The 13762-nt window shown below is 49.5% G+C and overlaps 1 protein-coding gene across 2 annotated transcripts in view; it reads left to right on the top strand.

The window, feature by feature from the left end:
- The window catches only part of SHANK3 (SH3 and multiple ankyrin repeat domains 3), a 663543-nt gene that overhangs the window by 519611 nt on the left and 130170 nt on the right, over positions 1–13762 (top strand). For both annotated transcript variants that reach the window (XM_067548257.1, XM_067547515.1), the window contains exon 15: positions 312–387. In XM_067548257.1, coding sequence (XP_067404358.1) covers positions 312–387 — 76 coding nt within the window. The remainder of the gene's footprint in view (positions 1–311; positions 388–13762) is intronic.

Genomic DNA, 13762 nt, shown 5'->3' with positions numbered 1-13762 from the left:
TCGTATGCACGTGGCTTTGTACAGAGACATTGTGAAAAGTGCCGAGTTATGAGTGCATGTGTGTATCTGTGTATGGACACATTCTGTGACAGAGGAGTAGGCCTCTGACTGTGTATGGGTGTCTGTGTGGATACATCCCGAGACGAAGAGGGGTATGTACGCGTGAATGGGTGTCTGTGTGCAGACGCATTCTCGAAGGAGCAGGCAGAGGAGCGTGTGCGTGCAGGCTCCCACATTCCCATGTTGGCAGGAAGATGGTTTTTATCCCATCTTTCAGCACCATGAGAAATCTCTGCTTTTTTTCCTTACAGAAACAAGAGAAGACAGGACAAAGCGTCTGTTCCGACATTACACTGTGGGTTCCTACGACAACTTCACCTCCCACAGGTAAGTGCTAGGCTGCCTCGTCAGTGAGAGATGGCAGAAACTGGGATCTATTTAAACCCCATGGGACCGGTATCTCTTTGACTTGTTCTGCAGTAGATCATGGGAAGGGAGCTTCCTCCAGGCAATCCACACGTTGCACTGACACTCCAGGAGTGGCGTTACTTAGGTAAAAGGCTGAGGTTGGTGATGACGATGTGTTTGGTGCCTGACAGTAGGAGTTAAAAAACTACTTTTGGCAGCTGTGTTTGGGGATTCTGTTGGGCATCCTGGGAGCGGGAGCCGGAGCATTGGGTAGGGGTGGGGAGCTCTAGTTCTCTGCTGGAGAAGACAGAGGATTCTGCGTGTGAGAGAGAGAAAACAGGGACAGGCAGGTCCGCCAATGGCAGGGGCAATTGCCCAGGGGTCTGAGCGATTTTAAAAGGCCTGGGGCCCCCGACCGCTGCCAGTGCTGCTCCCATGCGCCTGAGACCCTGGGGCGGTACCAGCGGCAGTGGCTGCTGGGGGCCCCGGAGTAGGCCTGGGTGATTTAAAAAAGGGCCCAGGCCTCTTCTGCCTGCGGCCCCGCCCACACTCCACCTCACCCCAGGCTCTCCCAGCCTCGCTGTTTGCAATGTTGCTCCTTCCCCCTCTCCATTGGAGGGATGCAGTGGGGAGGGGACAAGGGCAGGGCCTGGGGCGGAGCAGGGATGGAGTGTGGGTGGGATTGCAGGCAAAAGAGGCGAGACGGATTGTTCTGCCCTGGGGTCCACAAATGCTGTCTGGGCCTGGGCCAGATGTACTGGAAATGCCATAGGTTAGAAAGGGCTGGAGTGTTCTAGGGTTGGAGCCTTGTTGGAGGTGGTATGTGGCTTGTCGCATTTGGGACAACCCCAAGATCCAGGCTGGGGTTTCTGGGGGGGATAAAATGTAAGTGTTACAGCACTAAACTTGGAAATAGTGACGAGAACAGGGATCTCTGTTGTTTCAGAGCCATGCTTCTCCTTGGGTATGTGCATGGCTGGGGGACGCATTCGGATTGGAAGGGCCTTAGGAATCGGTTTGGTGTGTGAATACAAAGCTGCACCTGAAGCTGGGTTTCTATGGAAGGTGTTTGGCGGTATAGAGAAGGCGACTGGCTTGATGGTACTTTGAGGATAAGATTTCTGCTCACTCCTTGTAGTGGTCCTGGCCGGTCAGGCTCAGAGGAAGGCCACTCTGCCTTATGGCCTCAAACCGAAAACAGCAGCTTGTTAGCAGACTAAGGGCTCCGACCCTCTGGGCTGGGCAGGGCAGAGCAGGGACCAGGCTTTAGGCTAAGCCTCCTGGCAAAGACAAGCCAAGAAACATGGCACAGGCCTTCTGGCCAAAGGGGAGTGGGCTGGCACCCCAGGGGTGGGGTTGGTGGCAGGGGGACCTGGACCCGGACCCAGTCTCCTCCGCTCGGTCCCAGCCCAGGGGACGAACAGTGGTGGATGTTTCTGCCACTGGGCCAGCAGGGATTCCACCGGAACACGTTGACTCGCTTTCCGGCACCACGACCAGACTAATGTCTGGTTTCCGTGGGCTACTTCCTACACAGTCTGTGTGTAGGTCTCCATAGTCCAAGGGTCTTCCGTATCCTCAAGGTACTCAGCAGTCTGGGCAAATCCTTTCCCCGCTCAGTCTCCTCTGAGAGCAGGGTGCTGCACAGTGCATTTTCAGCTCCAGAGTTCTGCAGCAGGCTGGAAAAGTCTGTCGCCTTCCCTGGCTCTGGCCCAATTGAGCCAAAGGCCTTGCCTTTTGTACTTCCTGTCCCGCCCTCGTGCTGCTGGCACAGGGGGCAGGGATGCTTTGGCTTCACCCACCAGGGAGAGGGTAGTGGTCCCTCACAGTCGGGCTCGGAGGGAGGCCATTCTGCCTCATTACACTCCTTATGCCCCAGGCCTGTATGAAGTATTGATCGGTGTCAGAGATGGGATGTGCACTGCAGAACGTGCTACGCTACGAACAAATTGTCACAGCTCTTTACAGGAAAATGGTCTCTCCAACCAAACTGAAATCCTTTGAGTGGATACATTCTATTCTGTTGAGGTTCTGATAACAAGACCATCAGTGTGGTGTCTGCGCATCTTTGGGGAGAACTGGTAGATGTAATTTATATGAACTTCAAAAAGCCTTTGTCAAAATCCCTCAAGAGAGGCTGTTAAGGGTACTAAGTGGTCATGGATACGAAGCAAAGTTCTGTCCTAGACAGAAACTGGCTGAGAGACAGAAAATGGCAATATGGTAATAGTGGAGATTCCACCAGGTTCTGTGCTAGGCGTTTGTTCAGTATCTGAACATCTTGAAAAGGTCTGAGAATAGTGAGGTGGCAATTTGCAAATGACACAAATGTATTTAGCTAGTTAATACTGGAGTGGATGGTGAGGCTGAGCCAAGCGAGGTGAATAGACAGGTGAATGGTAGATGAAATTACCTTTTGAGAAATGCGAAGCATTGCCCATCAGAAGGGTAGTGTCTGGTATCAGACTGAGTTGCACTGGGGGAAACGTGGCTGGGTAGTGCTGTTGTCACACCAGTTGGGTTAGTATTAGTGTGAGGAGACTGTTTGGGATATTGAGCATCTAGACATGCCACTGATGCTTCAGTTGGTGTTGACTGTTCTGGGTGGAGGTGGTTTCCGTGACATGGCTGGTTCGGGCATGTGGCATGTAGCTTTTGTTGCTTTAGAGAGGAAGGACTGGAAATAGCGTTAGGGTTATTGGACTCGGATTCGTATGGAGAATGAAAAGAACTAGGCTTGGTGTGGAGGAATATGGTACACCTATTTGCCTGGCTGCCCATCACCACTGATAAAGTTTGCAGATAACACAAATATTGAAGGGGACAGGTCACTGGTGCAAAGCAAGCTGTATCACTTGATAAACTGGGTGCAAGCAAACAATATCAAATAAAAAAAACCACAGGAGGATGACCAAAAGAATGCCAGCATGGCTAAACACCAGAGCAATGGCAGCTGTTGGAGGCAAGAAGGAATCCTTTAAAATTTGGAACTCAAATCTCAATGAGGAAAACAGGGAGGAGCACAGACTCTGGCAAGTAAAATGTGTAAGTATAACAAGGCAGCCAGTAAAGAATTTAAGAAGCAAGTTGCTAAAGACGCAAAACTCTTCAATAAAAATTTTGACGTACATCAGGAGCAGGTTGCCAGGCAGTGGGGTTACTAGACGACAAAGGTGTTAAAGGAGCGCTCAGAGAAGACAAGGCCACTGCAGAGAAGCAAAATGAATTCTTTGCATCAGTTTTCACTGCAGAGGATTTGGGGGAGAAACTCACATCAGAGCTATTCTTTTTGGGCGACAAATCTGAAGTACAGTCCTGCATTGATGTGTTAATAGAAGAGGTTTTAGAACAAATTGATACATTAAATAATAAGAAGTCACCAGGAATACCAAATGGTATTCATCCCAGTGTTCTGAAGGAACTCAAATGTGCAATTACAAAACTACTAACTGGTCTGTAACCTCTCACTGAAATCAGCCTCTGTCCCGGATGACTGGAAAGTAGCTAATGTAACATTGATTTTTAAAAAGGGTTCCAGAGACGCTCCTGGCATCTACCTTCTAACCGGTGAGCCTAACTTCAGTACTGAGCCGATTCATTGAAACAATAGTAAAGAACAGAATTTTTCAGACATGTAGATCAACACAATTGGTTGGGAAAGAGTCAGCGTGGCTTTTGCAAAGGGAAATCATGCCTCACCAGTCTGATAAAATTCTTTGAGGGGGTCAGAAAGCCTGTGGAGATAACATACTTGGATTTTCAGAAGGACTTTGACAAGGTCTCTGACTCTGTGGATGTGGGGAAAGCAGTTGACGTGACATACCTTGACTTTAGCAAAGCTTTTGTTACGGTCTCCCACAGTATACTTATCAGCAAGATAAAGAAGTATGGGTTGGATGAATGGACTACAAGGTGGATAGAAAGCTGGCTAGCTCATCAGGCTCAATGGGTAGTGGCCAACGCCTTGATGTCTAGTTGGCAGCCAGTAACAAGCGGAGTGCCCTAGGGGTCACTGCTGGGGCTGGATTTGTTCAACATCTTCATTAATAATCTGGAGGATGGGGTGGGTTGCAAGTTTGCAGATAACACTAAGCAGAGGGGAGTGGTAGATACGCTGGAGGGCAAGGATAGGATATAGTGTGACCTAGACAAATTAGAGGATTGGACCAAAAGAAATCTGCTGAGATTCAAAGAACAAGTGCAGAGTCCTGAATTTAGGATGGAAGAATCCCATGCACAGCTACAGACTGGGGACCGACTGGCTAGTTAGCAGTTCTGCAGAAAAGGACCTGGGGGTTACAGTAGATAAGAAGCTGGATATGAGTCAGCAGTGTGCCCTGGTTGCCAAGAAGGCTAATGGCATATTGGGCTGCATTAGTAGGGGCATTGCCAGCAGATCAAGGGAAGTGATTATTCGACACTGGTGAGACCTCTATTCGGCACTAGTGAGGCCTCATTTGGAGTATTGTGTCCAGTTTTGGGCCCCCCACTACAAAAAGGATGTGAATAAATTGGAAAAAGTCCCACGGAGGGCAACAAAAATGATGAGGGGGCTGGTGCACATGACTTTGGAGGTGAGGCTGAGGGAACTAGGCTTGTTTAGCCTGCAGAAGAAAAGAATGAGGGGGGATTTGATAGCAGCCTTTAACTACTTGAAAGGGGGTTTCAGGGAGGACGAAGCTAGGCTGTTCTCAGTGGTAGTAGATGACATAACAAGAAGCAGTGGTCTAAGTTGCAGTGGGAGTGGTCTAGGTTGGATATTAAGAAAAACATTTTCCCTAGGAGGGTGGTGAAGGACTGGAATGGGTTACCTAGGGAGGTGGTGGAATCTCCATCCTTAGAGATTTTTAATGTGAGGCTTGACAAAACCCTGGTTGGGATGATTTAGTTGGGGTTGGTCCTGCATTGAGCAGGGAGTTGGACTAGATCCTCCTGAGGTCCCTTGCTATTCTAATCTTCTATGATTCTAAGGTCCAGAGTTCTTAAGGAAACTAAGTAGGCTTGGGATAAGAGGAAAGATCCTTTCATGCATTATAACTGGTTAAAAGATAGGAAATGAAGTGTAGGACTTAAATGGTCAGTTTTCACAGTGGGAAGAGGTGAACAGCAGTGTCCCTCAAGGATCTGTACTGGGACCTGTGCTATTCAACATATTCATTAATGATCTGGAAGAGGGGGGTCAACAGTGAAGTGGCAAAGTTTCCAAATGATTCAAAATTATCCAAGATAGTTCAGTCCAAAGCAGACTGTAAGGAGTTAGAGGGAGCTCACAAAACTGGGTGAAGGGGCAATGGTATGGCAGATAAAACTCAACATTGATAAGTACAAGTAATGCACATTGTAAAAAATAATCCCACCTATACATACATATATGTTTGTGGGTTCTAAATTAGCTATTACCATCCAAGACCGAGATCTTGGAGTCGTGTGTAGTTCTGTGAAAACTTCTGTTCCTTGTGAAGTCCTGGTAAAAAAGGCTAACAGCATGTTAGGAACTACTAGTAAAGGGGTAGAAAATAAGAGAGAAAATATAATAATGCCACTATGTAAATCCATGCTGCCCCCACACCTTGACTGTGTGTTATTCTGGTGGCCCCAACTCACAAAGAATATAGTAGAACTGGAAAAGGTTCAGAAAAGGGCAACAAAGATGATCAAGCATATGGAATGGCTTCCATAACAGGAGATACTAAAAAAAAGATTAGAGCTGTTCATCTTAGGTATGTCTATACTAACGGCGGCAATGTCGCCGCTGTCAGATTGACCTATCTGGATCGATTGAGTAGTCAGTGAAGATCTGCTCAATCGATCCGGAAGTCGACACTGGTAAACCATTCCCTCAAGTGGCATATAGCGCAGCGTCCATGGGAATGTGGTTCCCGTCCGTGCAGTGCAGTGAAGACGCCACGCAGAAAGGAAGCACAGCAGTCGTTGGGAGTTACGCAAGCTACACAAAGTAGCTTGCGTAACTCCCCTCGACTGCTGCCGAATCGCCAGGTAAGTGTAGACCCGGGCTTAGAAAAGATGACTAAAGGGGATAGAGTTCTACAAAATCATGCACAGTATAGGTAGTACTTGTGCTTTATAGTACTTTACCTGTGAATAGTGTTTACCTTTTCAAACAATACAAGAACCAGGGTCACCTGATGAAATAAATAGGCCGCAGGTTTAATACAAACAAGAGGAAGTACTTTTTCACACAACATGCAATAAACCTGTGGAATTCTTTGCCATGGGATGTTGTGAAGGCGAATAGTATAACTGGGTTCAAAAAAGAACTGGATGAGTTCCTGGAAGATAGGTCCATCAATGACTATAAGCAAGATGGTCAGGGATGCAACCCCATGCTTGGGACAACCCTAAGCTTCTGCCTGCCCAAAGCTGAGAGTGGAAGACAGGGATGGATCACTCCATAATTGCTCTGTTCTTTACACTCCCCCTGAAGCTCTGTTATGGGCCAATGTTGGAGAGAAGATACTGGCCAAGATGGACCAGGGTCTGACCCAGTATGGCAGCTCTTGTATTCTTAATGTGCTTTTTAATACAGCTAAATGTATTAGAACAAAGAAATGTAGGCCATGCTTACGGAATAGGAGAATCTATCCTGAGAAGCAATGACTCTGAAAAAGATATGCGGGTTATAATGGATAATCAGCTAAACAAGAGCTCCCAATGAAACATTATGGCCAAAAGAGTTATGCATAAACATGGAAGTCTCTGGTAGGAGTAGAGAGACTTCTACCTCTTTATATGGCACTGGTGTGATCTCTGCTGGAATCCTGTGTCCTGTTCTGATGCCCACAATTCTGGAAAGATATTGATAAAGTGGAGAGGGGTCAAAGAAGAGCCATGAGAATGATTAAAGGATTAGAAATCATGCCTTATAGTGATAGATTCACAGAGCTCAATCTATTTAGCTAAACAAAGACAAGATTAAGGGGTGACTTGATTACAATCTATGATATCTACATGGGAGACAAATCTTTCATAATGGACTCTTCAGTCTAGCAGAGAAAAGTAGAACACGATCCAGTGCCTGTAAGTTGAAGCTAGACAAATTCAGATTGGAAATAAGGTGTACGTTATTTATGGTGACAGTAATTCACCATTAGAACAATTTACCAAGGGTTTGGGTGGATTCTCCATCACTGACCATTTTTTTTTTTAACTCAAGATTTGATATTTTTCTAAAAGATCTTCTCTAGGAACTGTTCTGGGGCAGTTCTATGGCCTGCATTATACAGGATGTGAGACTAGATGATCACAGGTGGTCCCTTCTGGCCTTGGAAACTGAGAGTCTATGAATCAATGATATGACGTTGGAATTGCCTTGATTTTCTTTAGAAAATGTAAATATCACAAAGAGTGATAGAGAACTTGTTTTCCTCTCTTGTCCTCAGCTGCTCCTTCAGAGCATAGATCTTTTCTTCTGAAAGCATCTTTGCAAGCAGTGGGGACAGTAGAAGGATGCAACAGTGTACAGGCATGTCCCCCAGGTGGCTGATATCGATCGCCCCTGTTGGGGAAACTCAGAAGAGTTGAATTGAATATTATGGACTGTAGCCGGGAGGGCTGGTCCCCCTCTGAGGAGGACCCAGAGAGGGAGCCAGACCCACCCTGGCTGACAGAGGCCTGCCCCAGGGAAGCACCTGACCGGAAGCAAGGGGGCGGGTCCGGGCCTTTAAAGGCCCCAGTGGCCCCACCTGACCGGAAGCAGGGGGGTGGAGCTAGGCCTTTAAGAACCAGGCCGGGGAGCTCAGTTAGCGGGAGGCGGCTGAAGGGGAAGGACGTGCCTCCTCCGAAGCTCCTAGCCAAGGCCGGGCCGGGGAGCCAGGCTGAGAGGGAGTGGCCGGCCTTAAACCCAGCCCGGGGATCGACCGAGGCCTTCCCCAGGTACCCTACAGCCTGGGAGTCGGAGGGACCATCGGAGACCCCCACGGTCTGGGAACCAGAAGAGGGCCTGTCAGGGCTCCCCGAGGACTACGTGCCTGAAGAGCACCCACCGGAAACACCCGGAGCCTGGGAGCCGGAGGCAAATCTGCCCGAGCCGTGCCGAGCCTGGGACCCCGAGGACCTACCGGCCCTGCCTGAGGCCTGGGGACCGCAGGACCTGGAGGAGCTACCCTTCGAAGATGAGCCCATGGAGCTCCCGGAGCTGCCACCCGTGGACGAGGAGGGCCTAGCCGGTCTACTGAACCCCAGCGACCCAGAGGAGGCAGGTACCGGGGGTTTCGGGGAGGAAGAAGCCCAGGGATAGCCGCACGTTGGTGGCTGAGTCAGAGGCAACCCGGGCGGCGTGTTGCGGCCGGATCCCCGCCGACCCGGTGGCAAACACTGTTGCCACTGCCAGGGCCCTGGGCTGGGACGCAGTGGAGACGGGCGGGCCTGCGTCCCCCTCCCCCCTTCCCTATCCTCCGTGAGGAAGCCTCCCCCGCCGTGCCGTTCCCAAGAGCGGCTTGCTCACTTGCCAGCCCTGCCTGAGGGCCTGGCTTTAAACTGTTTGCCGCGCCAGCCCTGCCTGAGGGCCTGGCCTTAGACTGTTTGCCGTGCCAGCCCTGCCTGAGGGCCTGGCCTTAGACTGCTTGCCTCACCAGTCCTGCCTGAGGGCCTGGCCACAGACTGAGTACCTTAAGAAAGGCGCAAGACGGCTCCCAGTGAGAGGTAGCCGGGAGGGCTGGTCCCCCTCTGAGGAGGACCCAGAGAGGGAGCCAGACCCGGACGCTGCTCCCCGGTTCCAGGGGCACGTCCACATGGACTAAGGTGCGGTGAACCAACAGTATACAGGAGAAGGAGAATTCTGGTTTCAAACCGAGGTAAAGAGCTCCCTTAGCCTCTTCAGGCAAGTCTGTATAAGCGAAGGAAAACCCTGCTTTCAAATCTGAGCAGTCAAAACTCATTAGCTTTGGAAGGCAGAGGACTAGGGTGGGACTGCTGCCCTCTGCTCTTAGCAGGCCTGCAGTCTGACATAGCATTCCCAGAAGTGCATAGGTTGGGTTGGCCGAAGAAGCGAGTACATCTGTAACTCATTCGTTGCAGAAGCAGTACAGCAAACCGAGCAGTGCAGAGATGGTGAGATAATATCTAAGGTGCCGTAGGTTCAGTACAGCAAAGCAAATTAAAACGATTTGAAGGAGAGCACTTATTCTGCCCCCTCTCACTTCACTGGAGATCTCAAGAGTGGAAAGAGATAAACACAATAACATTGTTTAAGGAAAGACTTCCAGGTGCTTGAGAAAATTATACACTCGCTAGATTAAATTGCAGGGGAAGTCTTTGAAATCGTTTCCAGGTGTGAATGGATGTCCCCCAGTGTGCAGTGTAGAACAGCTGGATTAGAGCAAAATAGCAGGTTTGTGGATTTAGAAGATGTATTCCTCCTCCTCTTAGTTTAATAAATTGCAAGGGGAGCCTCGCAGCCAGTCTGTGGTGGCAGCCCTGCCGACAGGTGAGGATTTGCAGCAACATGTGAGTAGCGGAACCCAGCCCCTCCCACTACACTAGGTTCCAGTGCGGGGATTCTCTTGGCTACCATAGCGCAGGAGTATGCGACCTGCAGGTCCAGCTAACACTCCCCCTTGGGTCTCTTCCTACCTCTCTGCCCTTTCTCCGACTGCATCTTGGCTGCTGGTTTTCCTCAGCACTCTGTTCCACAGGTCGCAGCAGTCTAGGGAGCCCCATCTCTGGGCAGTAGCCCTCTTCCAGGGAACACCTTCCTGGTGTAGTCCCACTGAGGCAGAGAGTGCAGATCTGCCTCTCTCCACCTGCCACCCCGCTGTGCTGGAGAAGACCCCCTTTTAAGTTCCTTTTCCAACTGGAGCATGCCCACAGGCCTGTCGGGGTGGGCTTCCTAGGCCCAGAGTTTTTACTGCACCATGCCCTTTCCAGTGTGAGGTTTTACCACCCATCATATGTCTGCAAACTTTGATTTTATGCTGTTTTCCAGGCCATTAATAAAAATGTTAAATAGCATAGGACCAAGACCTGTTATCTGTGAGACTGCAGGTCAACTGCTCAGTGATGGGCCCTATTTACCATCACATCGGGAGATCTGTCCACTAGCCTGCTCTCATTCCGTGTAATGTGTGACATCTTAATGGTATATTTTTCTAGTTTTTAATCAAAATGTCATGCAGTATCAAATCAAATGCCTTGCAGAAGTCTAAGTATATTACGTCAACTCTATTATCTTCATCAATCAAACGCATAATCTCATAAAAAAAAGCAAGTGCGTTTGACAGGATCTATTTTCCATAAAACGCTGCTGATTGGCATTAATTATATTAACCTCCTTTAATTCTTGATTAATTAAGTTCCATGTCAGCTGCTCCATTGTCTTGCCCGGGACCAATGTCAGACTGCCAGATCTATAATTAACTAGGTCCTCCTGTTTACCCTTTCTAAGTATTGGCACCTTCGCTTTCGTCCTGTCTCCTGGAACTTCCCCAGTGGTCCAAGGCTTATTGAAAATCAGCGTTAATGGTCCAGCGAGCTGCTCAGCCAGCCCTTTTACCAGTGTCAGTGCATTAGGGATATGCAGTGACTAATACAAAACAGGTACGTCACTCAGCTGGTGCCAGGCGCCTGCTGCTTTTCCTGGCTCTGGCCACACAACCCTGGTTTTTCCCCTCTCCTGTTTCAGTTTGGCTGGTTTCAATTTCCCACCCCTTCCCCGGGCCACGCTGTTGATGCTTTCTTGGGTGTGAGACCCACAACTCTCACTTTTCCACCTCTCTCAAGCTTAGGGTTTTCTCTAGGGTCCACCACTTCAGCACCTAAAATGCAGTTCCTCCATGGCATTGGTTTCCAGTCCGAGTTCAGCCTGGCACAGGGAGAGAAGCAGACTATTAATTGGTAGGTCCCATGCCTCTTATGGCTTTTTGTATGTCAAAACCAACAATTTAAGCTCACCCAGAATTCAACAGGCAATCACTGCAGATCTTGGAGCACTGGTGTGATTGTTCACATCAAGATCAATTGCTTACTAAGTGCTGCATACTGCTGCATACTGTGCTGGAGTCAGTTTCTGAGTTGCTTTAAGACTTGTTTGGAAGAAAGATCTATTCCACCGCCAGTCTTCAGCTGAGGGTCTCTAATCCGCAAGCATTGCTGGGGAGGTATAATGATAATAGCTGGGACTCAGTTACTGAGTTCAAGGACTCTGTGCCACAAGAGATCAGGCAGAAGTTTGCATCCATTGTAGAGGAGGGGAAGGCAGTAGCTAGGGTCTTTACCCAATCAGCAATGGACGCAGCTGATTTAGCAGCCAGGTCAATGGCCGGTGCTCCTGGCTGCAGTCCTCGGGCCTGTCCCAGGAGGTGCAGCAATTGGTGCAGGGCCTCCCCTTAGCGGGCAATGCTCTATTTTTAGTGAAAACGGACATCAGACGTCATGGCCTGAAAGAGTCTAGGGCCATCTTGCAGTCACTTGGATTGTATACTCCCCAGTCTTCCCAGAGGCAGTTCCATCCCTTGCAATCACGGTCCAAGTTCTCGGGCCAGTCAAGGCCGGGATCCTATGACAGGAGAAACAAAAACAAAGGGTTTAAGCGCCACCGCACCAACCCACTATCCTCTGTTACCCAGCTGGGCCCCACACATCATCAAGGTGGCCCACAACAGTCATTTTAAGGGTGCGCCCAAGGATGGCGCCCTCGTTTGGCTACAGAATCCATTTCTCCACCTGTTCCTCAGTCGCCTGTTTGAGCCAGCATAACATCGGACCGTTGGGTCCTCAACACTGTATCAGCTGGACATACCCTGCGGTTTTCCTCAATAGCCCCCTCTCACCCTGTTCCCCGTCCCTCTTCAGGAACCCTTCTCATGAGCAACTTCTCGTTCAGGAGGTGGAAACCTTCCTGTAGATAGGTGCTGTGGAGGAAGTCCCTCAAAATATCAAGGGAAAGGGGTTCTATTCCAGATACTCCTTTATTCCAAAGGCCAAAGGCGGCCTCAGGCCCATCCTGGACATGCGTCGCCTCAACAAACATCTCAAGAGTTGAAGTTTCACATGGCCTCCATCATCCCCTCTCTGAATCCAGGCAACTGGTATGCCGCCCTCGACTTAAAGAATGCTTATTTTCATATTTCAATTTTCCAGACACAGGAGGTTCCTCTGTTTTGTGGTGGGTCAATGCTATTATCAGTTTACGTTGCTACCGTTTGGCCTTTCATCTGCCCCAAGGGTTCTCACAAAGTGTATGGTGGTGGTAGCTGTTTACCTAAGGCGTCAAGTGGTACATATTTATCCCTACCTTGATGACTGGCTCATTCAGGGTAAGTCGCAAGTCGAGGTCCTGCGCAGCCTCGATCTGGTATGACCCACATGCCAGGACCTGAGCCTGCTCATGAATGAGCAGAAATAAATTCTGGCCCTGGTCCATCAGGTGGAATTTATAGGAGCGGTTCTCAACTTCACCCAAGCCAAATCCTTTCTTCCAGAGCCCCGGTTCTGAGTCATGACAGACCTCATCATATATGTGCAAGCCCACTCCCTCACGACCACCCAGATGAGCCTCAGGCTTCTAGACCATATGGCAGCTTGTACTTACGTGGTCCAACACATGGTCGCCGCCTCAGACCTCTGCAGTTGCGGCTGGCAACGGTCTACGCCCAGAGCAAGCACAATCTGGACATAGAATCATAGAATCATAGAATATTAGAGTTGGAAGGGACCTCAGGAGGTCATCTAGTCCAACCCCCTGCTCAAAGCAGGATTACCTCTGCTATATCATCCCAACCAGGGCTTTGTCAAGCCGCAGCTTAAAAACCTCTAAGGATGGAGATTCCACCACCTCCCTAGGTAACCCATTCCAGTGCTTCACCACCCTCCTAGTAAAAAACTTTTTCCTAATGTCCAACCTAGACCTCCCTCCCTGCAACTTGAGACCGTTGCTCCTTGTTCTGTCATCTGCCACCACCGAGAACAGCCTAGCCCCATCCTCCCTAGAACCCCCTTTCAGGTAGTTAAAGGCCGCTATCAAATCCCCCCTCACTCTTCTCTTTTGCAGACTAAACAAGCCCAGTTCCCTCAGCCTCTCCTCATAAGTCCTGTGCTCCAGCCCCCTAATCATTTTTGTTGCCCTCCGCTGGACTCTCTCCAACTTGTCCACATCCTTTTTGTATTGGGGGGCCCAAAACTGGACACAATATTCTAAATGCGGCCTCACCAATGCCGAATAGAGGGGAATAATCACTTCCCGTGACCTGCTAGCAATGCCCCTCCTAATGCAGCCCAATATGCCATTGGCCTTCTTGACAACCAGGGCACACTGCTGACTCATATCCAGCTTTTTATCCACTGTTACCCCCAGGTCCTTTTCTGCAGAGCTGCTGCCCAGCTCGTCGGTCCCCAGTCT

This window comes from Emydura macquarii, unplaced genomic scaffold (genome assembly GCF_026122565.2).
Source record: "Emydura macquarii macquarii isolate MOO-44397 ecotype Brisbane River unplaced genomic scaffold, CSIRO-AGI_Emac_v2 contig_6, whole genome shotgun sequence".
NCBI lineage: Eukaryota > Metazoa > Chordata > Testudines > Chelidae > Emydura > Emydura macquarii.
Note: the sequence above shows the minus strand (reverse complement) of the source record. Positions and strands in the feature narration are given on the sequence as shown.